The 25,519-nt window shown below is 44.1% G+C and overlaps 1 protein-coding gene across 4 annotated transcripts in view; it reads right to left on the bottom strand.

Moving 5' to 3' along the window:
* Positions 1 to 19,629, bottom strand: part of EXOC1 (exocyst complex component 1) — a 55,004-nt gene extending 35,375 nt beyond the window's left edge. For all 4 annotated transcript variants that reach the window (XM_090035953.1, XM_090035954.1, XM_090035955.1 and 1 more), the window contains exons 1-5: positions 19,525 to 19,629; positions 10,711 to 10,843; positions 9,175 to 9,305; positions 4,178 to 4,337; positions 772 to 959 (exon numbers count right to left, since the gene is read on the bottom strand). In XM_090035953.1, the coding sequence (XP_089892079.1) occupies positions 772 to 959; positions 4,178 to 4,337; positions 9,175 to 9,305; positions 10,711 to 10,834 (603 nt within the window). In that variant the 5' untranslated portion in view covers positions 10,835 to 10,843; positions 19,525 to 19,629. The remainder of the gene's footprint in view (positions 1 to 771; positions 960 to 4,177; positions 4,338 to 9,174; positions 9,306 to 10,710; positions 10,844 to 19,524) is intronic.
* Between the last annotated feature and the right edge of the window lie 5,890 nt (positions 19,630 to 25,519).

Genomic DNA, 25,519 nt, shown 5'->3' with positions numbered 1-25,519 from the left:
GCTGTTTCTACATGCAGCAAAATATACTTTGGCCCCTATTTTAGAGCATGCTGAATGCATGCAAACAAACATAAAATATGCCATTTTTACAACAGCAATTAATAAGACAAGTGTATTACACTGAACTAACGATGTCCTCAAAAGTTAATTAAGGACCTCCTCAAGGCCAACTTGAAAAAAATGCAAAATCAACATCTATTCATAGGAGGCAATCACTCAGGACTGGCTCAAATGGAGAAAGAGTTTGCTGCAAGAATCTCAGTACTCTGAAACCTCATGACAACAACAGGAAACAGAAAAGTGGGAGCAGCAAAAGAAGCATGTCAAGGACCAAATCAGGAATCCAGAGCTATCCACCCTGCAATGAAACACGTACCAAAGTTGCAATAGAACTGGTCAATCCTGGATTGGCTTTATAAGCCATCTTCAGACCCACAGATAAGAGTCCTGGAAGACAATCAGCCTTGATTATGAGGGATTGCTGATGACTTTGAAACCTTACAATGACACCAACCGATGGAAAAACAGAAGTGGTAGAAACCGTGTCACAGACTGAACCAAGAACCTACAGCCACCCATGACACATGAAAACACTTGCCTGGAGCTGCAACAGAGTCTGTCAATACCAGATAAGCCTTGCCAGTCATCTTGAGACACACGGATAAGACAATCATGGAAGAATATCATCCTTGACCATGAGGGATGGCCAATAATTGAATTTAACCCGGCATACTAACCCATTATCAGTAACTCTTTACAAGAAATCCTTACCCCATCTAGCACCTGCAGCTCTCTGGATAATTTTTCTGCAAAGGCTTCAGCATTGGAGATAGCATATTCACAGCCTTCCATCATTATTTCAATATCCTGCTCCTCTCTTGCATTTAGCTCTTGATACTCATCTACAGATTCTTCATCTCCTCCTGTTACGCTCTGATTCTCTCCACTTGGAACAGATTCTTACATGAAGAAGGGGAAAGAAGCCCAAAATAAATGCATCTGTCTGGCAAACTGGGAACAGTACTACCATTTTACAGTTAGATAAATATATTCAACCTCCTTTAAATGAAGTGAATTAGATGGACTAATAGTCAAAGCCATATTAAATAAGAGGACAGCAAACATGTTACAAAAGCATGCATGCACACAGACATCCAAAAACTCTATATTCTTCCAAGTCACTCAGCATTTTGGTGGTAAGAGTCCCAAAATTCACTGATGGGTGAAATTCTCCAAACTTTTTTAATGCAGACAAAGTATACATAGCCATCCCCATATCAATAATTTGTGTTGGTCTAAGATTCAGTTAGTGCTTTACAAAGGGACATGTCTGTTCTTTTACACTGACACCGAGAATGTTCACTGGGCTTTATTTCTGTCGTATTCTAGAATTCTTCTAAAACATGTCTGCAGATGTTGCATTAGATCTGCCAAAAGAAAATACTTTTACTTCTTCAATGATAGGGGAACAGATAGAACCCCACTGAATTTCATGCTTCATCCATTGGAAATAAAAAGCAAGCAGTCATCCATAATGCTTAGGGATTTTGCAGAGAGATGAAGAAAACTATCACAGACCTTTCCAATCCATTTCTTCCAGATTCCAAGAATTAGTCAAGAAAGCCTCATGGTCACCCTTTCTGAAGTGTGCTAACAAAGCTAGCAGACAGTCAGGACACTTCATATACATAGGGAAAGATAAAACTACAGATAATACCAACATCTCTATTAATTTGGCATTAGTAGGTGACATCTGAGTTCAGAATTACTGGGACTTAGCATAAACGCTTTCTTCTACTACTTACACAGGAAAGCTAGGTGTTGGGCTATAACTGACAACAGAGTCGATATCCAGAGGCTTCTTTTTAACTACACCTGCCTTCCTAATCCTGAATAAAGCATTCCAACCCTACCTCCGGTAACTTTTACCAACAGTTACATACACAGTCAGCTCACAGCTAGATGTGAACAATTCCCTGACACATTTAATACCAAGCAAAATTAAATTAAATTAGTCCTCACCAACTGAATGTATGGAAAGGAAAAGAGATCTCCCCCAGAATTTTTGTCATGATCTTTAAGCAATTCACGTTCTTGGTGACCGACTCAAATTTCTGAATCTCTAAGATTGGTAATAGAGTTTTCTGGTAATTTAAAATATTAACATTTGCCATTTTATAGCAACACTTTTGGAAATTTTTAGAAATGCCAATAGCAAAATAGCTATAACCAAACTGAAATGCAATATGCACATTATTCTGCATTACTCCTGAATTTAAAAATACATTTGGTATTTTTTTTCTAACTTGTCCATAAAGTCCCCTAAGTAGCCTGATCTTCTAAGTTAAGAATCAAATAACTCCTACTACAGTTGGCAGGAGCTACTGGGTTCTTTGTGCCCTTAAAAAAAAAAGTGATTTACTGTTTAGGAACCTAAATTTTACCACTTCCTGTAAATATCTTTACCTCTGCTTCAAATTATGCTAAGAGAAATTAACAGAAAAGTAATTTGCTACATAAACAAACATTGGACTCAGTCATTAGGACTCAAGCTGGTGCTCAACAAAATTTCTCAAGGGAACAAGCAGTAATGAAGGAAGTGAGAATTATACTTCAAGAAGCTATTAAAAAGTCCAAACAAATAATAAATGGTAACTGCCACAGGCCTTCACCGTCCTTTTTTGTCACAATAATGAAGAAATTGTTGCATTAGAATACGAGAGAGTGAACATCTATATTCCTTATTTTCAAAGGATGCAGTCATCCAAAGGTTGACCGAAATGGCACACAAGATGTTAACATACCCCTATATAGAGGTCTTGAAGTTACTTCCTTTCACAATTAGAAACCACACTCAAACTATTTCAGAAGTACAAAAGCAACTTAAAATTACAAAAAAAATAATGGATTCACAGAAGAATAAAGGAAAAGGTGTTACGCACCTTCTGCAACTTTAGGTAGTTCTGGAGAATAAAAAGGTATGAAAAAGCAGAGGAAAGGAAGCAAAGAATATTAGCTAGGCAGAGTATGAACACTGGTGTTTTTAATGGCAATAAATTTGAATGTTATAACATCACAATAGTTTGAAAAGTCAGAATTCAACATGAAAAAAGCAGATTCCCATGGGACTTCCTCCTCCAACTCCATCGACAATATTTGAGTCTAGTGACTCAAGCTTATTTACAAAAACCTTCAACGGTTTAATAACAGATTAGGAAATTTTCCATTTCTGATGGAAGTCATGTGTATTAACATTTTAAGCTGTGTTCAAAATTCTAATAAGGTAAGTCATTTTGCCTTTTACGGTTAGCCATGTTATTTTAAAACAGAACAGCTTTAGCTCTGTTGTCTGTTTACCAGCCTTTGCTATATCAGACTAATTAGTAGGTAAGTATGCAATTAAATATGACAAAAGCTCTCCAACATTCATGTATGGAAATCAGACTGCTCTAAGCTGAAAGAATCCTAAGCAAAAGCAAAGAGAAAAGCTTCCACAAGCTTATAAAAGACACAAAAGATTATAAAGTGCACAAAGGCAAATGAAAGGCCAGAATGAAAATAGTTGTCTTCCATTTACACTTACTAAATAAAGCCTGCTGGTGCTAGGGAAACATTCTTACAATATTCACTAGGCATACAGTATACAGACTATTTAAGCCAGGGGTAGGCAATGTTTTTTGGCCAGAGTGCTGAAAAAGCCACAATGTCTACCTTGGAAGGTGCCAGTGTGCCGACATGCTGGAGCCCGGAGCAGCTGTCTGCAGCCAGCCCATGGAGCCCGGTCTGCTTGCAGCGGGGCTTGCAGCCTCCCAGCCACCTGCTGGGAGCAGCCTGGGCTCTGTGGCTGGCAGCAGCTGCTTAGAGCTCGGGCTGGCAGTGGTGTGCCAAGCAAAATGGTCTTGCATGTCATGCTTGGCACACATGCCGGGGGTTGCTGACCCCTGTTTTAAGCCATAGAAATCAACTTATTCCATCTTAGTGGTGGATCTCCTCTTCTAATCCATACTTGAATATATGGAATGATCTATACCAATTGGGCAGAAGGAGCTCCAATTATTTGCTACCTCAAAAACTGATCTTGCATTACGCATGCATGCAGGAAGTGTCTGGTGAATATTTTACCGTAAGTGTAAAGAGAAAAGTGTCATTTTTAAAAATATACATGATTTGAGTATACCTTCCAAAAGCTGGGAACTAACATTTACAAAGTCAATTTTCTTTCTAAGATATCTCTGATTCAGTTTCCAGATGCATGAAATGAAAGTATTCTTTTCCACTGTGCTGCTGGCAACCCATTTGTAAACCTTGTCAAAATGTAAGTCAAATTCAGGATTTTCCTGCAAGACAAAAGACAAGACAAGACATTAGGCTCACCAATCAGGATTAGTTCTTTGACTGAAAAGAGACAATAACTAGTATTTAGAAATTCTGTGATGATGGGATGAATGGAAGTTTTACAGCTGTCATCAGAACGGTCAATATAACCAAGAAATACACCTTAATCAAGGACAGCCTAAGCAACTTCAACAAATGGTAAATAATCCAAAATGAACTGTACGAGGCAAAATTTGAACCAAACCATTAGGCAAAGACTACAGACTGAGATGAAAGAACAAGAACATTTTCTTCAACTAGGACACTGACACAGGGTATGAAATGTGCGCTAGATTTAAGGAACCCATTTGCTAATACTAGCTAAAATAGCTGGTCTTCTTACCTGTAGGAAGCAGGGTAGATTTGTACTTTATGGACTAACCAAAGCACATATACTTGCGTCTTACCTGCCAACCACCAGAAACAGCAGTGGAATCCATAGGAAGCCATAAAAATCATTCCTTGCTCCACTTCTACAGGAATCTATTTGAAATTAACTTTTTCTGTATTTTAGAGATTTATAATGTTGCTGATCCTTCAAAGGATATAAGCACTTGAGGATAAATGACCAAATCAGCAAATCTTCACAAAAAGATGCAGTTAATTTTGTTTTAGTGTTCCACAAAACAGGTCACTTGCAAAAGTAAACAATTCAATCTTTTTTTTTTATACATAATTTATCCCATTGGATCCAATGAGAGGAATACTGCCTTAACACTTAAAAGCTTTCTTTTTACAGCCACTTACACACCCAGTACCGACTCTGCACTGAACATATGCTTATAAAAACACCTCCTCCCTTCCTAATGACAGTTACACAGTCAGACGTGCTCATCCTCTCAATGCTATGCATTCTCTAAAAGTGAAACTGCCATTTGCTTCTACGTGTGTCATGAAACTCAAGATGATGGGAACTGAAGTCTTCATTTTAAATATTTCCTATAAGATGAAGTAAAACAAGACATTTCTCCTGCAGCTCATGCAGACAAGTGTGATATCTAATGGTACATTTTAAAGAGATATGGCAACACAATTTTGAATGGTAAGCATTATAGATGATACACAAAGTGTATATTTGGGGGTGGTAAGGAGAAACACCACATCATTTAAGAAACTATACATCACATATAGTCATAAGGGAACGAAATTAAAATTACACAGGTAAACAATTTTGGCATCAACTTGAGTGACTAAGTTTGCATCATTACCACTTTTCATGTGGATGTGAATTTATACATACCTCATAGCAGTTGTCACCAACATTTTTTGGAGGTAGGTCTAAATGACCCAGCTTGGGCCTGTGGAGGGCCAGTGCAAGGATCTGGCTGCAGTCACTTCTCCCCTCCATCCAGCTGCAGCACAGAACAGATAAAGCACCCACCTACAGCATGTGGGGGATAGGATTCACCTGACAAAGGTCCCTTGGTTCCAGAGCCAAATCCAATGGTTTTGCAGGCCACAGGTTGCCAAACCCTGTTTTACAGGATATCCACAAGCTAGTTATGCTGAGTTAAAAGAGTAAAAGGGCTTAACCAAGCATCAGTCGCTCCACGGTAACTGTTTTGTGCATCCATTCCTATGTGCATCCATTCCTATATCCAGGTAAGCAACAAATAAAACCACAGAAGCTTACCCCTGAATGAAAGGGGACTTATTACCACAATTCAGTTTTTATTTACTGCAGGGGAGAAGCAACGCACACGAAAAAGTTAATATAAGGCAGCACAGCACGTTCCTTCACAAGCTTTTAACTTAGTATATTTTGTTCATCTGTCCACATTCATAAAGCATAATGTACATATTGTATTTGAAACATAATCAGCTTTACCAACTGGATGAACAGTCCTAAAATTAAAAAAAAAAAAAAAAAAAAAAAAAATGTACCGTTTTCACTAAACCCAGGGGAGTTCTGGCAACTCTCCTAAAACAAAACTTAGATTTACTTTTCAATTTTAGTCTTCTCAAAATGTTATCCACCATGCATTTTAAATACTAAATAAGGAAGTATACTTGGAAATCCAAAGGTCTTCCATTAGCAGACAAATCTAACTTTTAGTTTATTCCTACTAGGGGTCCAGCAATAAAGATTTTGTGGGCTGATACCAATGGCTGATTATTAACAAGTCACATTGGCCGATACCAATCTGATTGCCAACATGCAGCCCGAGTGTCCAGCTGGTAAGTCTGTGTGGGGGGAGGGGCGCAGATCAAGGCTCCCATGGTGAGGGAGGGAGTGAGGCTGGGGCAAGGGCAGGGGTAGGCAGTGCCCAGCTGGGGGCTGGCAGGGGAAGGGCAGCTCCAGCTGCTGCATGCAACCTAGGGGAGGCATGGAGGGCATGTGCCCCCTGGATCTGTGTGCAGGATAAGGGCAGGCTGCCCACTGCATGCTCAGGGCTAGGGTGATGCCAGGCTCTTTCCAGCACGGGCTGGACTGCAGCTGCACTTGGGGCAGGTAGGGCAGGCAGTGGTGCTGGGAAGGGAACTTACAGGTAGGCTACAGTGAATTTTGGGATAGCTGTAGCCACCCCACAGCCCCCACTCTCAGTACTGCCGCCACCTCTCTTGCCCACCCTGAGCAGAGCCCCAGCCCAGCCCCCACCAGGAAGAGCCTGACACCACCCCAGACCTCAAGCACACAGCAGGCAGCCCACCCTGGATCTGTGTGCAGGGTAAGGAGGGCACATTCCCCACCATACCTCCCACAGGGTGCGCGCAGCAGCAGAAGTTGCCCCCCCTCCCCACACCTCTCTGACTAGCTGCTCACAGCTCTGTCCTGCACCCCGCCCTGGCCAGGCAGTGCCTGCCCCTGCCCCACTCCCTCCCTCACCACAGGGTCCTCTATTTGCTCCCTACCACACACACTTACCAGCCAGACACTGCTCTCCAAGCTGCCGGGCTGCATGCATGCTGCGGCAGCTCACAGCATTTATTGGCAACATTATCGGCCACATCAGCCAAAAAAGCCAATTGCCAATAGTATCAATCTTCCTTTTATCAGTGCCAATATAAATATGGGCCACCGTACTGGTACACTGTGAATTCCTACATAACACCAACTGACAAACACCAAGGAAGCGATGAATGAATGAGACATCTGCATTTTATTCCACCATATCAAGAAACAGGCCTAGTCCAGGGATTTGAAGTATTTCTAAGAAAGAAAGAAATTTTGGCCTTCCATATAGAACAGAGCCAGAAAGAAGTTTATTATGGACATACACAATTTAGAGAACACCTCAGGATGGTATGTTTTTCAACAAGTAGCCAAAGCTCTCAGAGAAGGGTTATAAAAGGTTACCTTTGCACAGAAATTAAAGATGCACCTATATAAATCGGTCCCATATCAGATCAGCAGCGATAACAGCAAAATTATCAGCAGCAGCAGCAATCAGCATTTTTTGGCCAATAATTTCACCAATAAATGCCACATGCATGCACACAGCCGCAGCATTCACAGAGCCAGGAATATAGCCCAGCAGCTTGGAGGGCAGCATCTGGCCAGTAAGTCCATGGGGGAAAGGGGCAGTGGGGAGGGAAGGGGCATAGGGTGGGTCACAGATCATGGCCCCTATGATGAGGAAGGCAGTGGGGCATGCTGTGTGGCCCCCCCGGGGGAGGCATGGTGGGCATGTGCCCCCCAGATTTGTACACAGGGCCAGCCAGGGTGAATTGCCTGCTGTGGTCTCAGGGCAAGGGGCTGAGACAGCTTCTTTCTGGCAGGGTGGCTGGACTGGGGCTGTGCTCGGTGTGGGCAGCAACGCTGGGAAGGGTGGCTACAAGGAATTTTGGGGTACCTATAGCCCCTCAAGCTCCCTGTTAGTGCTGGCCCTGCTCCAGGCACTGTGCTCTGCTGCAGCTGAGCCTGCCCTGCTCCAACCTGCTCCAAGTGCAGCCCCCCCCAGGAAGAGTCTGGTGTAGCCCCTGGCCCCAAGCCCACAGCAAGAGCCCACCTTCACCCTCACACAAATCCAGGGGCCCACATGCTCCCCATGCCTGCTCTGGGGGTGCATGCAGCAGCAGAGGCCACCCCCATCTCTCCACCGCCCAGACAAGCCACCCATGGCTCCATCCTCCCCCGCAGGTTGCATTCACAGCCCTGGCTGAGCAGCACCCACTCCTGCCCCTGCCCCAATCCTTCTCTCACCATGGGGACCTTAGATTGCCACTCCCCCCCAGTCTTACCAGCATGACACTGCTCTCCATGCTGCCCAGCTGCATTCCTAAAAATCCACTATCAGACTGGTATAGGCCAATATGGCTGGTTAATAATTGGTCATCAGTATCAGCCAAGAAAATCTTTATCAGTGCACCCCTCACAGAAATAGTTTTAGACGCATCTTATCTGGGTTCTTATGTATTGTTCAGCCCCACAGTTTCAGAGTGCATTCTGGTTCAGGTATTGCATAGAACTCAGCACAAATAATAAATCTACAGCCAAGCTTTCATTCTACAAAGGTGCCCTGTTTCAAGGAAACCTGAATTTGGGAAATGCAACATGGGGCTCCAATTGGGTAAAGGCTAAAAAAACAAAGAAAATAACGGTTCTCTTTCAGTTCCTGGCCTAGGCCAAGCTCTACCCATCTGAGATATCACTGACAGTGCACTACATAGATGTTCAAGCTTTGCTGGACTCCTATAATTTAGTTCACTGGAATTCAAATACGTTTGTAAGGTCCAGACAAAAGGTACAGGCACAATAAACACATGACTATTACCTCAGCAACCATTCAGTCTAGAGTTCACATTCAAGGAAGTTAACTTACGCGTGACAGTTCACAAAAATGGAAAACACACACATACTTTAATAGCATCTTTGGCATCCACAACTGCTAGATCACGAAGTGCCCATGCTGTCTGTCTTTTGTAGAAATCTCCTTTATCAGATTTCTTCACTTTCACCACATTTACCTGCACTGGCCGTTCAGTTGTCACTATTAAGTAAAAAACAGAAGTAATTTCAAATGAAGAGTGAAATATATTAGGCAGAAATAATGTCTCCTGCTTCTTGGTTACATTTAAACCTTGAAAACTTGTACAGATTCAGATTCTTTCACAGAATTAGCTTATAGTTTCAATTCAATGTAAAGGCATCCTTCCAAAAATAAGGCTCAGTTCTAAACCAAGATTCATGGATATGGCTCTCTACACAGCTGCTAGTTCTAGTTATAGTACATTACAGACATGTTCCTCAGTTAATCTGCTGGACATGATAGGCCTAAAAACAAAGTATGAGTTTATGTAAGAGTAAAATTAGTAAAATGAACTGCAAAGATAATGTAAAGCAAAAATGTAGATTAATTTTAGTCATGCCAACCCTCTTCTCCCATCAAAAATCCAATCTGTAGTCAAAGCCGCACTATTACAGGACTGGAGTGGAACACAAAGTGAAAGTTTGAGATTGATCCCTCTGCTCAGTTTTTTTTTGGTTTTGTTTTGTTTGTTTTTTTTGGGGGGGGGGGGTCGCAGGGTGGAAGGGGTAGGGTTAGAATCACAGAATCATAGAAAATTAGGGTTACAAGGGACCTCAGGAGGTCATCTAGTCCCAACCCCTGCTCAAAGAAGGACCATCCCCAACTAGAATATCCCAGCCAAGGCCTTGTTTAGCTGGGTCTTAAAAACCTCCAAGGGTGGAGATTCCGTAACCTCTCTGGGTATCCTGTTACAGCAGTTTACTACCTTCCTGTTAAGAAAGTTTTTCTTAGTATCTAAACTAATATCCTAAACTTCTCTTGCTGCAGCTTGAAACCATTGCTTCTTGTTGTTCTCGGTGGTGGCACATGACAGTCTAGCTCCATCCTCTTTGAAACCACCTTTCAGATAGTTCTGGAGGGGAAGTTCTCATCAGAACACCCTGCTCTTTCATCTAGCCTGCTTACTTTACCCAAGTGAGTTTAAATGGCTATGCTTCCAGCTGGCAATTCTCTCCGAGCTACTCAACTTTGATGAAAATTAACACCCAATGCATCAGGGCACTAACCAGGGTAGTGAGACAGCCCGCCCCCCCCACACACACACATACTTCTAAGGCCACCATTTCATCTTGACAGTCCTCAGTCTGGATCAGCCACCATCACATGTAATTTCAATTCATCTTAAATCACACTGGCATACTGCAGTGAAAGTAGAAAAACCTGTATCAAGAAAACCTGACCTATTTTCACCCCATATTTAACATACTCTGCCTGTTGTAAATGGAACCACATGTTCCATATGGGATAAAAGCATACTGCAGTATGAAAAGTAGTGAAATGCAACTATTTATAAATGTTTTACTTAAAGTGAATAATACTGAAAAGTTCATGAAATGTCTTGCTCTGTATGTTGACTGAGACACACCTGTGGCACACAAAAAGCAGTTTCTCTTCTTTTTTCCTGCTTTGCACACATTTACAATACTCAATAAACGTTCATCATTTGGAGTGAAAATGTCTCTCTGTAAAGCATGCTTGATTGCAGTCATTTTCTCTCACTGGAAAACAGGTTTAAAGTAGTTATTCTCCGTTCAAGCACATTTAGGACAACGCTAGTTAACATAACAAAGAATGGTTATTTACCATACAGTAACTATGGTTTTCTGGAGAGTCTACGTCGAAAGGGCTCCTAGGATACCTACACCTCATGTTACAATATCAGAATCCTTGGTTACCTGGGACCATGCCTGCTCTACACATCCTCAGGATCTCACCACCAGAGGCACAAAGAGCACAACTACTACAACCATCTCTCACCAATTCAGAATCCCAGTAAAGAGGACACCAAATGGCAAGAACAAAAAGGTAGGTCATGGGAGCTACACAATCTCAAAGAACCATAGTAAATGGTAGTAAGCTACTGTCCTTCTTCCAGTTCATGTTCACAAAGATCCTGCTACAAGTGACTAATAATAGCACTGCCTTTCTAGAAAGCTGCCCTAAGTCCAACTGCTACCAACTACACAGCTACTTTAATATTGTTGTCCCTAATTCGTACCCAATTTGCTGCCAAGTCCAGTGTACATAAAGCATTTAAGGAGGAACCCTGAACATTAATGGCTGTGGCCAGGTGGGGGTGAATAATGAAATCTCTCTCCCTGGGACTCACCTGCCACGCTTTGGAATGATGAAAGAATAAGTTAATTCCCCAATGAGAAAGGGTGTAGTAAATCACCCCAGAAGCAGCATAAAAGAAAACTGATTTATTAGTACATTCCCCGCAAGTTGTGGAAAACCCCCGGCTGCTCTCACAGCTTGTCTTCCTTTTGCCCTCCACCACTGTGCAGCCCACTCCCCCGAGCCAGTCAGCTCTACTTCAGTCCCACTCCCTTTTCTCTTTCCTGCTGGTACCAGCATATCCTTTCTCCCTGGGACCTTCTCTCAGCCGGTAAGTTTCTCCTCTCTTCCTCACCTCCTTGCTTCACAGGTTGCCTCAGCTACCTCCACCCAACCTGTCTTATCAGCACTGTGGGTCCTGAATCTCCCCAGTGGTGCCCCAGTGAAGGAAGAGCCCCTGCTGTGGACTTAAGTAGCTGCTGGCTCCTAATCAGTTAACATTCACCCCAGGTGCAATCCCCTTCCCAACTGTTTACTAAGTGATTAACTTTGCCCTGTCACTGATGTGACTCTCCCCAGTACTTGCAACTTTGTAACATCAAAGAAACAGGGCTGTCCTTGTCCTATTACAATGGAAATTAGCCCAGATGTTTGCATTAAGAGTTGTACCAATCACATAAGCAATCAAAATTCACAGGTTATTCTTGTAGACAAATATTCTCTGGGGGGAAAAATGGCTAATTTAGGGCAACACAAAACTAAACAAGACAGTCTTTGTCTTATCAAAGGCCACTGAAATATCCAAGGTGCAGAACTTTTCCCCTGCAGAGGAATGAAATCTGGTGGGTGGGGAGATGAAGAAAAATGCATACATCTACAGACTGATTCAAATGGAAGCCTGTCAACTTTGTGAATAAAGGATGCTCGCACACCTGACAGAATTGGCCTTCAAAGCAGCTCAATTGCCCTTTTGCACCGCTGTGTGTCAGTTTACACCTGTGGCAGTGTATTTTGTTACAATTTCATCACACTGTACACGTGAAGCAGCATATTTCACTTTACATGACCTTGTTATGAGGCAAAGTAAAATGCATCCCATGTGTTTTTAGTTTGCCACTGAACAAATTACAATGGTGCACTAGGTGCTAGAAGCCCAGACGCGCTCAGGGAAGCTTTGGTTTAGCAGGCTTCCAGCACCCCGTGCACCGTCCCTGCCCACCAGCACCCCCAGCCACCCTGGGTGGCCCTGTGCTGCAGGGAGGCCCAGTCCTTTCCTCCATGGTGGCAGCACCCCCCAGGCAGCACCCACCTTGTAGCAGCCCAACCTTGTTGTCCCAGGGGGTGCCACTATGGAGGGAAGGACCAGGGGCCCTCACAGCTCAGGGATCGTTCAGTCTGCCAGCAGATCATTCTCCACCAACGGGAGATGTGGACAGGCTTTGGCAGGGATAGTGGGGGAACCAAAAAAAGATCAGGCCTCTCACCACTTTTCTTCTTTTCCCCCCTCAGCAGAGCTTGCCTGCACAAGCTGCTGCCAGGTTGTGCAGCCCCTGAACTGCAGGGGGGCCCGGTCCTTCCCTCCAGTGGTGGCATCCCCCCAGGACCACCTGGGTGGGCTGTTAGCAGGCGGGTGCTGCCTGGGGGTACCACCACCACCAAGGGAAGGTCTAGGCCCCCCTGCAGTTCAGGGCCTGCCAGCAGCTCACCCCCTGGCCGTGGGAGAGGCGGGCAGGCTCTGGGGAAAAAAAAATAAAGCATCAGGTGCCTCATCGCTTTTTTTTTTTTTCTTTCTGGTGGAGCCTGCCTACAGCAGCAAGGGGGTGAATGAGCTGACAGGGGGCTGTCACTGTGACATGATGGAATTCCCCAAATTGAAACACCATTTAAAAACCAACCATTTCAATTTAGGGAAAACTAAACCCCCATCACACGTACAAGCCATCAAAGTCTGTAAGCCTAACGAAAACCCCATCTCTTTGAGATACTATGAGTCACAATTACTTAAATATGTGATGACTGCTGAAATGACAGAGACAAGAAGGTCACCGTGGTAGTAAGGTAATGTGAAGAGTTTCATGAGCTCTATAAGGAGGACATTAAGGTCTGGCATCAGTTCTTTAAATCATGGGTACACATGTAGAAACCCCTTTAAAAAGCTGCATAAACTAGGATGAGAAAAAGACTAAACAAAGGGGTGGGGTGACCGTTCCAAAAAAAATCCCTGGAAGGTGGAACTTTATGGCAGGCAGGCACATCTACACTCATATTTGGGATTAACCCTGTCCCAGGGAGACTAAATGAGAGGGAAGGAAGCCTCATCCCACCCTCTCCCCCGGCAGGGAAACCCTGCTGTGGCAACAAAGAAACAGTCCCATAACAGGACAAAACTTACTTTCATCAGGTATGGTGGTGGGGAACATGCTGGTGACAAGCAAACTACCCACACGACTCATCAGCCACTTTTCAATGAAGCTGGGACCAGCACACAGTGGTGATGTCACTGAACAATGCTGACTGGCTCCAGTAAGAGCCGGTGGCATAGAGAACACCAGGGGAGCAACAGCTGGGCAGCTGCTACATGCTCCCCCTGGCACAGCCAGAGCAGTCCAGTGCTGGGACCCGGGAAAGGGTCCAGAAGAAGAGTGTACCCCAGGACTTGGACCACAGTCCAAGCCCAGACCAGGAGGAACGCCAAGGGATGGATAATTTCAACACAAGCAGCACACATGAGTAGGGAGGATATTATACATCCCCAATTTTGTTTTTTTATTTCTTCTTCACTGTGTTTTAAGTTGCCCCTGGGGCGGAAGGCGAATGCTCAGGCTGTCCCTGAAACCAAGGACAGGGGCCCTCGGAGAATCCAGGCCCATAGTTAAAGAAGCGCTAACTGGCCATACCGTGGCCTGTACATGAATAGTCCATAAACGTTGGCAGGAAGAACAGGAGTGTCCCAGGCCCACCATAGAAGGGGTCAAAGCACATGCCCTTGCTTCAAAAGGGGCATGTTGATGGCAGTCTGTCATAGAAGAAGCACATCAATGGGCACGGCAACCATAGCACCGAGGGCAATTACAATCCTGCTGAATATCACTTACTGGCTGGCACGTGGAATGGGTGTAAGGGAGGTAGACACTCAGGAACATCTGCTGACAACATCTCCTGACGATATTCTAACAATAGGGGAGCCTCCCACTTTTAAGAATAACAGCTAGTAGTGGTGGGCAAGTATCAGGGGTCTCCCTGGGAAGGTGGCACCAAAATAGTGGCAGTACCTGAGGGGAATTGGGGCCAGGACAGGAACAACTGATCCCAAGCTGCGCAAAAGCGGCTTCTCAAGACCAGCCAGATACAAACACCCAACCAGATGGAGACAGTACCACTTCTCCTGTACCCTTCTCATCTTAAAGCTTGTATTAACACTGCCATACATTAGGACGAGAAGCACTGTCGGCTAACTTATCCACCCTCCTGTGCTTGGCTTTTATTACAGGAAACAGAGACAGGAAGCAGAGCACATAAATGCTGGCCAGAAATAGGAAGTTATGGCATTGCTGCTAATGTACTTCCCTTGCTTGTGGTCTTCAGCACTTGGGTGAATTCTCAAGACACTGTATGGAGGGACAGGTTAGGGAGGCTCACTCAGACCATGTACTGAACAAGCTATACTTTGAATATTAAGTCTCCAATTGTATTATGCACCTGTGCTACATTATCCAAGGCCTCTAACAAAGCTATTCTATGGTATGGTGATCCGGCCCTTTGTTTCCTTGTGGGGGTGGGGAGGAGCGGGGAGGGAACAGATATCCACAGTGAAGACAAAGCTTTATCAAGAGTCCTTTCCAGGATTATAATTTGTTCACATTTCTAAATATATTCCCTGAGAAAGTGAATTGCTTTTACTAATTATGCCACTAAATTCTTTAAATGTGTTTTAAAAACTATTTCTCTTTATTCCAGCACTTGTTACCAGCTTTGATCAGGATTTATATGGATCCTGGGGGCAGCCAGGCCTTTAAAATAATAGAAGAGTTCCAAGAACTCCAATCAGACCTCTCATCAGAGATATAATATTGTATTCAGACCTCCCTGGGAGTTGCCCAATTCCCAGGCAATCTTCATTGACAGGTGAAATGGCAATCAGTATTCCACTAACAGTACACTTCCATTGTATTCTTAACATCTAATTTTATAAACACATATACATGAACAAGAGTGCTTTGTGCCCAAATGCTTATCAAACTTCTCTGCCAGTTATACCATTGGTTCAATAAAACATATCACCGAACAGCAAACAAACAAAACAACACTTGCCTCATATCTCCTGGACCTTGAACAACGCTTCAATCTCACTACACAAAATTACAGAATTCTATTGGTCATCTCACATGCTGGACAGTTTTTGGTGCTGTAAGACTACAAATTAGCTGGAGGCAGAAAAAAAAAAAGCCATCAGGGGTTTTTTTTGTTTTGTTTTTTAAAAGAAACACCTAAGAACAGATTCTGACATTTTTTAGAAACTTTACAGTTACATCTATGAGAAAGTGGTACAAACATAAAATCCAGTATTGAACAAGATGATTTTAATCACCCCTCTAAAATCTGACCCATCACTACACACGAAGTGTTTCTGAAGTCTTGAAAAATTTTCAAACAGATCCATGCTCCTCGTTACCCCAAAAGTCAGTGAAGAATCTTTGCAACAAGCAAGATCCAATAACCCGGCATTTACCAGTATGCTAAATATCCACAATTGCTTGCTCTTCAAAAGCAGTACACAGGAATTTCTCTAGATGCCTCTAGAGAAACCCCCGTGTAAATGATAACAATAAGAGCAGATAAAGCTCATGTCTCAAATGCTTTATTCCATCCAGGTTCTTAGGCTGACTTCATCACTATGGCATAAAAAAGCCTACCTGTAGTGCTTTAAACAATATGATTCATGTTCTCTTTCATCCTCTCCTCAGGTGAGGACAGTATGTACAATGCACTGTTCTAGTACAGCTTTCATTTCTTGCTTATAAGTGTATACACTGTTATGTGCTTGTCAGAGAAGACAAAACTCAAAAAAAGTACAGCTTGTACTTGCAGCAGAAGATGAGGTTTCTGATGGTCCTTCATTCCTGCAGGAGTTTGTTTCCATGTCACACCAATCCTCAACATAGGTGTCTACTGCACAGACTAGTTTCATTCTTACAGAAGCAAGTTCCACTGCACCTGAAGACATTAGTCAGCCACAGTTCCACAGCTTTACACAATTTTAAACAGGGAAGGCCCAGGCTACTGTGTGCCTTTAAAACAAGGCCTTGAATCCAGTGTAAAGAGCAGAGTATGCACCTGACATCCCAACCAGCTCTTTGCCATGTGATGCTATCAATCCTGAAGTACTGCTTACACTATAAAGTCCTAGGACAAGGCCTTGGGCCATAGCACAAGTTAACTTATCCTATGCAAGTAATAAACACAGCTATTTAAAAAAAATTAGAGATGCACTGATATATTGGTTAGCTATCAGACTGGCACCAATAAAAGGAAAATTATATTATAAGCTATCGGCTTTCTTTGGCGGTTGTAGCCGATAATGTTTACCAATAATAATGCCTTCTGGCTTGGGCCCTGGACACCTGGGCTTCCTCCTGTGAACCAGGGTAACCTTGAGTGCAGAGGGCCTGATCCAGATGCAAGGGCCCAAGCCATTCTCCATCCCCACTCCCACCCCCTCACCAGCAGGCTGGACTGGACTGGAGCAGAGCAGCTCGTGCCATGTCCCAGGCACTGGCATGGAGCAGACTTCAGGCTAGGGCTGGGGCAGGCTCTGTAAAAGGCAGCAAGTGCTGCAGAGATGTGACTGAGGTGGGAAGAGGTGGGCAGACCCTGCAGGGTCTGAGGTTCCACACCCTAGGGACAGAGCCTAGTAGGGGCAGGGGCAGCCATTCTCCCCTGCTCTATGCAACAGGGTCTTCCCCCAGCCCCTCAGCCCAGCCGGGTCCTGTCCTTCCCAGGGCTGGGCCCATTCAGCCTCCCCCACGAGGCAAAGGGGCTTGCCCTGCCCCTGGCAGCAACAGCACCAAGAAGGGAAGAGGCCCTTCCCCACACTGGAGTCCAGTTCCCAAGACCTGAGGCCCAGCTGCCAGGGAGGAGTGGCATGATTTCTCCAGGCCTGGAATGGTCCCTTGGCCCTGCCCTGGGCAGAGGGAGGAAAGCAGGGAGCCTGGCCCAGAGACCACCAAGCTCTGGCCAGTCAAGAAGGCTCACACCTTCCCCATTAATCCTGCTGACAGACTCAGGCAGCTGCCCCCAGGCTGGGGCTCTGTACTGTAAAGTTAACTCAGTTAATTCTAAAATAAAGCAACTATAAAAATTGTTAAAAATTAAACTAACCAACAGTGCTGCCACTGTAAGAAATGCTGCATTTTAACTGTCTGGGCTGAGTGAGACACCAAACACAATCTTTTAAAACTTATGGCTTAGCAGTTAGCAATTTTTGTAGGCCTTGCCTTTGCATTATTAGCGTTAGCAAAATAAAGCTAACCACAATTCATTGTAAATGTAAAGTTAGCAAGCACCTGAACGTACAAGAGATGTCTCAAAACCAACTTAGGCAAAATTAAAGTAAAACTGACTGAAACAAGGAAAACTTGTTACCCTTCTTCTGAAATCTATCCATTCCCTCGTTGATCCAAGCTAGTTCAAACCTTGGAGTTTAATTGTATGCATCACCAGATTTGAGATGGTCAGCAGAAATGAAATAAAAACCTCTCTTCCTTCTGGACAAAGATTTGACCTCAGTGATCCACATGCCTATCACCTTCAAACTGGTTGGGGCAAACTGCTGTATCTGGGACTAAAAGCAAAAGCAGTATAGCCTTTCTTTCTTGCTTGGGCAAAACAGAGCAGCCTCCTTTCAGTCAGCTGAGGTCAGCAAGGAGCACATCAGTCCCACCCAGCACCAACCTTTCTGTGGATTCACCATCCAGCATCTAACACCAACCCTTTGTTAGACTCTTCAAAGCAATCAGCAACGGGACACCACCAACATCAGCTGCAACCCAAGACAGCCCAGGCAGAATGAAGTAGGGCAGACTGGAGAGAAAAGCATTTTGTCTAAAAAATAGGCTTTCAAAGGAGCCGAAACCAATTCTGGCTGACAAGCTGACTCCTACCATGGCCCAAACACATTCTAGAACATTTCTCAACTCTGTTGGTTACAAGAACATATGAAACATAAACTTTAGACATGAATTCTCCTTTAAAAGAGAAAAACATGGGGAACAACAGCTTTTCCCTTGTAGGCTGGCAGCTCCAGCCTGTGAGGGGCTGCTTGGGCCCACCCCTGCCCCCCAGCACCCCACACACGGGGGGGGGAGAGGGGGGGCATGTAGCAGGTTAGGCGTGAAGAGTACTTGTCATTGATGTTTACAAACGGGTCCCGTACCAAAAAACAGTTGAGAATTACTGGTCTAGAAGAAAATAATACCCTGAGCAGGGGCAGAAAAGGAGCTGCTTCTTCTCTAACTATATGGAAGCTACCAGGGACATTGCACAGCAGCAGATCTAGTTTACCTGGAAAGTGACAATGCCTCAAAATCCCTCAGCAGAGGAACATTGTCAGGTTAAGCTATTTGCTATCCCAGGTCAGTGCATTGTGCCTCTACACAGAGGGCCCTGCAGTGCACTCAAATGAAAGCTGGATAGAAACCATCTAGACAGTTGTTACAGTTCCCAAACATGCGCTTGGTAACTGGTTGCCTTTTTATAGTTAAAGTCGTTTTGAGCATGTAGCACTTTGCACTTGAGGCCGCCTGCTTTCTTGTACCATTCGCCGGTTAACTGCGCAATACACGTAATGTGTGGCATAAGCCCGGAAGCAACCACCTCGGAAGGCCCCCGCAGCCCCGCGCTGTATCTGCCAGGCAGGCCCCCAGCCCAGGTCACGGGCAAGCGGGCCCGGGGACTCCGGGAAGCCTTCAGGCCCCAGAGCGCGAAGATCGCGGCGTCCTGCTGACAGGCCCGAGGCAGCAAGGGGCTGAGCCCCGGCCCGCTCCCTCCCAGGTCAGGGTCAGGGTCAGGGTCCGGGATCGCCCCGCGCCCTACGCAAGCCCTGACGCGGCCGCCTGGGTCTCACCGCCGGGCCCGGCTCGCGGCGTCTCCTCCACCCCTGCGCGGCCGCCCGGCCCCGCCGCACCCACCCGCTTCCCGTCACGTGACTGCGGCACCCCGAAGCCGCCGCTTCCTGCACTGGGGGAGGCCACTGGGCGAGAGCAACCCCTAGCGGAGCGGCGAACCAGCAACCGACTCACCTCACACGCCCGCCCAGCTCCGCCACAGGGGAGGGCAGGTACTGGAGCGAGCCAATAGGAAGCCACGCAGGCGGAAGGAGGCAGGGCCGAGACAGGGCCGGGGTTAACCTGGCAGGGAGGCGGGGCCTCACAGCGTTCCCCACCCTGATCTCGCCGGTTAGCTGAAGCCCGGTGGGTGGGGTGTGTGATGTTCCTCCCTGTAACGTTATTATGACGTCAGAGCCCGGTGGTAGGTTGGGTGTTACGTACCTCTGGGCCCAAGGGGGGGGGGCCGTACCCGGCGTGGTTGCGTGCAGTGCTACGTCCTGGACTCCGCGCTCTGCCTGGGGGTCAGCGGGAGGCTCGGGGCTCGGTGGTGCGGCTTGGAGCAGCCCTGCCACGGACACCGGGCGTCAGTCTGCAGCTGTATCTCTGCCCGCTGGCTTCAGCTTGGCCAGGCTGAGCCGCTGCCCATCTGGTAGAGGGGGGCTGAGCTCTCCCTCCTGCCCCCTCTTCAATGACCCAGGGACCTCGTCACCTGCTTTTGGACAGCTCTTTCCTGAAGAAGGTTCCTAACGCCCCTGTAGAGCCGAGGTGAAACCTGAGTTTGGTCCATATTGTGCCCGTGGTGGGAAGAGTTGTCCTGAAACTCAAAGTAGTGGTACCCTGCGCTTCCATTGCCATCCCTACAGAGGTCTCAGAGCACTTTACACATGACACCACACCCCAGCTTCAGGAAGACATGGTATGTAAATTCACATGTGCCACAAAAAGAAACAAGGGCATGTCACCTGGGGTGTATTCATGTGTAGCAGGCAACCTCAATTATGCTTTTAGCCATAGTCCAGGCCTTCCCTGAGCTACAGGATAAAATTGAACAGAGTGTCTGACAGTCTTTGGAAGGAGTGCTTTAAGTGAGGAATGTATAGCACTTTCCCTATAAGGAAAGATAACCAAAAGTAGGATAGGATTGGTGTTCCATATAAGGAATGGTTGGCACAGTGCTAAAGGATTTGGACACCTTGGGGTAAGAAAGTTACGGAAGCAATCAACAAGCAAAGGGAAAGCTGTGTGCTCATGTTGTATCTCTGTGGAGACAGGGGCAACTCTATAACATGACCATGAGGGAAATACCATGACCATCAACATGGTTTTCCTACTGGCAGGGCAAAACCACTTTTTTGGCAGGGGGTAGTACCCTGACGAGGGTAATGCATAGTTTGCCCCCGACTTCCACTTCCCACTGAGTGGGAAGATCTCAGCTATACGCTGACCTTATGAAAATAGGAGACTCCTCCCTAGCTTACTCCTGTGGCCATATGGTTGAGGGCAAGTGAAACTCCAGGACATCTGGACTTGGGCCTACACATAGGATGCCCGCCAAGGGATTTTGAAGCATCTGAAGCCCCAGGCAAGCCTGGAAGATGCTTGCCAGTAGCAGGGCCACATATAGTTCTTGAATGACTCATGGATTTAGAATTGATTTGGCTGATTTGACTTGGGACACAAAAAATTTTCCTTAAAAAAAACCCAACTGTATTCCATGACCCCGATGGTGGCAAGGGAAATACCCTGACTGAGGTCATGCAATTAAAATGGCACTGTGTAGTAGAGGGTTGCGCTCCCGTCTGCTTGCAGACAGGACTCCCTACAAGAGCCTCATAGTTAGCTTCCCACTGGCCAGTGTCAAGTGGGAGGATCTCAGCTACATGCCGACTTTACGGAAATGGGAAACTCCTCCCTAGCTTGCTCCTACAGCCATAAAGCTGAGGGCAAACAAAAGTTGGGGGCATCCGAACCCTAAGCCTCCAGGCTGGAGCTTATATGTAGGATGCCCGACAAAGGATTTAGAAGCTTCTGAAGCCCCAGACAGGTGCAGAGGATGCTTGCCAGTAATAGGGTCACACATGGTTCTTGAATGACTCACAGATTTGGATTTGACTTTGGACATGAAAAATATTCCTTAAAAAAAACAAAAAAACTGGACTTTCTGCTCAAAAGCTGAAAAACCAGAAACAAACATCCCACACACCGAGCAGAGGACCAGAGGCTGGTACCACCAAAAGGTACTGCTGTAGTGTCTAAAGGAGCCACTTGCCAGGTTGTGTTATGGGGAGGAAATCTGTAATATTGCATAGGGCTTACTATTAAAGTTCACTTGATACCACATCAGACGAGTTGCCATGTCAATCCTTTGGGGCTCTGGTAAAAAAAAAAATCCTATTGGTAACATAATGCAATTTATGCATGGCCCTTTGCAACAAAAGCTTAGGACTGTATGCAACCATAAGCAGAACAACTTAAAAGGGGACCAGAATTGTATCATTCAGGTAATCCATTATGTCTGTTACTGTGCACAACAGGCCCCCACTAAGCTGTCTCAGGAGACTTGTTTGGGAAATGGTTCTACAGTTTTCTGAATCTATTCTTATAATGATCTAATTGTTAGTATCTGTAATTTTTAAAATAGAGCCTCCATGGTGTAAGCATACAGCATCATTAGTGGCACACTCTTGTCAAATAATAGAAACACATTAAAGCACTAGCAGGTGATATGCTTCTAGCTAATATATTTTCTTTTGTAACTCATAAAACAATATGCTGTATACATTTTCTATAATGTATCATTCATGAGGGCCAGGGTTAAAAGAGAAGTCACAATTTGATCATTTCTCACTCAAACCACAAAATATAATTGTCTCTAGTAGGATCTATAAAGACTGGATAAAGTGGCTATAAAAGATTGGATAGAATCTGCATGCAGCTTTAGCTGGATAGTGAGCACCTAATTCTAAATACAAAGCTCCAGGGTTTTTTTACTTTAAATTCTATTCCCACACCAAAAACAAAAAACCTCAATAATTTGTTAATTCTAATGTGGAGTTACAAAAATATTTTGAGAATATTTTTAAGTTACACATAAGTCGTTTCACCTCCCCATCTACTGTCTCTCCACAGGTGGACTGAGGAAGGCCTTAAATTCGCTTTTTAAAACAAATTTAACCCTGCTTCTTGAGACATTATGGCCTATACTTATGCAGTATAGTGATTTGCAACTGGTAGGCTACAAGAGAGGTCAGGTGACTGTGTTCTACCCCACCACCACTGCCATGTTTCCAGTGCCAGGCTGGTCCATGGGTGTAGTTCCCTGATTCAAGAAGCAGCAGAACCACCTTTAATGCAGTACTGTGGGCAACTGAGAGACACAGTTGTAACTGCACAAATTTATGTTCATAGATACATCTACAGAGGCTTCTGGAGCATATCAGGCAAGCAGATCATGAGAGAGATAAGCCTGAGGTTGTGCATGGTGTCTAAGGGAGTTTGGTTTCAGAATGACAGGTTGGGAGGAATGGTACAGTCAGGGAGAGAGGGTGAGCTGCAGGAACACAAAGGTACAGAAACAATGACATTTTACAATACTAGACTATATTGTGAAAAAAAAGAAGTTTGTACTTTGCAAGTGGGTGTATGTGGGAAACATCCTGATAATAGGAAGAGGAGTAGGCCAGGGAGGGCTCTGGGCCATACTGGGAGGGTGGATAAAGCAGCATAAATGTGATCTAAATGGGTAAAGGGGAACAAGACCTAAAATAATTTAGCAACAGCTATTTGTATTCTTCCATTATCCATTTCAGTTTCAATTTGGTATACAAATTCTAGCTGAATCCAAGACCCAGACAATCCAGTTCTCTGCAAATATTCTTTAGTATATGTTAAAGTGAATTTGGTCAGGCTTTTGGCTTCTCTGACTAGAAAAACAGACAGAGACTAGAAGTGCTGACACTGCTTAGTTCAGTTATATGTTTTGAGATAAAAAAATCCTGCATTATTACTCTGTGCACAGCTGTCCAATTAAGTAAGTGTGTTTTAGTTTCTTCAAGGTTGTATTTTTTTCTTTTTATCTGTCTTAAGTATAAAAATGCTTAGCAATTTAGGGAGGGAGAGGATTCCTTTGAAACAGACAAGTGGGCGATTCCCCTTGCTGTATGGCATTCTCCCTGTGATCACAGTATAGCCCTCAATAAAGAAAAGCTGGCTCTGTCAGTTCTGATTCAACCACAATGCAAAGTTTGATTTCTTCCACATATGTGAATTTTAGTGGAGAGAACAGCAATTTCAAAAACATAATCATGGAAACTCAGTTACAACCTTAACAATGAAATCATTTTAAATACAAAGAGAGCTTTGTTATCAGAAAATACATACATAAAAAGGTATTTAATTTTAATATATATCAAGAAGATTCTTAGCTGATTAAATAATCGTGGAAACACTGACTTCAGTAAAACATCCCTAAGTTCATGTATCTATTTGTGTAACTGTCCCCATGTATGACTGAATGTTGATGTTTAAATATTTTCTGTGGCAAGGTGGAATATGACCTTTATTAATAATGTAAGTCTAGACTGAAATAAAGAAGACTGTATTGTAAACAAATGTTATATTCCATAGTCCTTTCATGTCTGTGTATTTTCAGTTCTAACAGTTTAAATGTTGAAAATGAGATACTCCTCAAGACAAAAAAAAATTCTTTTGGAACATAATCCCTTCTACCTTGATTTCTCAAGCAGCTACATGAAGAATCCTTTTTTGCTCTTTCTGTCATGTTTATATCTACTTACTACAGCTCCTTAACCTTTCTCTGAAGCAACTGGTCCTGGATACCGGACCAGCTAGGTTGGTGTATGGAAATTCTTGTGTTCTGAGTGTAGCCCAGATAAGGTATAAGGCACCATTTTGGGGAGCAATGTTTTTCTCCTGTAAACTCCTCTTTCCTCTGTTGCCACTACTGTCAAAGCCTTTTGTAAGAATGATGGCAAGACTTTTCTGTTAACCATGTATTCTGAGAGACTTCTTTTGCAAATGCTTGTAATTTCTTTCTCTCAGATAATTAGATTTTGGAAGTCTCTTAAGGGAAGTACTGAAAGCCCAGGTGACAAATTTTAAAGAATTCCGTGTATCTATAGCACCCAAAATTGTACTGTAGAGAGCAAGTCTGTATTAGGAGAGAGTTGAGATATGTGACCTGTCAGGTTGTTTCCATTTATAATTTATCTCTTTCTGTATCTCAATGGAATAATACATTCTGACTGTGGAGTGAAAGTCTCCTACATCTCATTTTACAGTGTTACCAGATCAGACAGATGACACAAGGTGTGCCATCATTTCAGGTCTCATCTAAGGACCAATGATAGTAAGAGGAGTCCTTCCACTGACTTCAGTGAGCTCTAGATCAAACTCCCAGCTATCTTTTTAATTGCTAATTTTGGCAATTAAATATTATATAATATAAATGGAAACTTCCCATATTTTCTAACCTTCCCTCTCTCTTGATTTGAACATAAAGTTAGGAACAGCTAATGTACTGTATCATTAACAAATTACATGTCAAACATTTTAATTGCATATATCACACATACAATACAAGGCCATTTATATTTCTTGTTATAGTCATCGTAATAGGTATACAGTACAATGATAGAAAGATATAAATATCCAGTATCTTTGGACATTATGGATAAATGTATCTATTGTTACCTTCAATTCATTTCTAAACACAATGCAAGAAATTATTGGTCAAGAATACAATCTGCAAAAGGAATGTCCAGTAAGTATTATTACATCTTTAATCCTTTTTGATTCACTACACTCTTAATGATAGGAGTCTGTTGACTCACAGAACAAATTGTGTGTCTGGTAGGCACAGATGTTGAGAGTATTATAGAAAATATTATGATTTGCACAATGGTCCAAAGGAGTAACATCACATAACAACAGTTTTGGTTGCTGGCTATTATAGGTGGTTTTGTAGAGCCTGCACAAATTGTTTTCTGAAGC

This window comes from Crocodylus siamensis, chromosome 2 (assembly GCF_052110815.1).
Source record: "Crocodylus siamensis isolate JL-2025a chromosome 2, ASM5211081v1, whole genome shotgun sequence".
Lineage (NCBI taxonomy): Eukaryota > Metazoa > Chordata > Crocodylia > Crocodylidae > Crocodylus > Crocodylus siamensis.
This window is presented reverse-complemented; position numbering and strand designations above follow the sequence as displayed.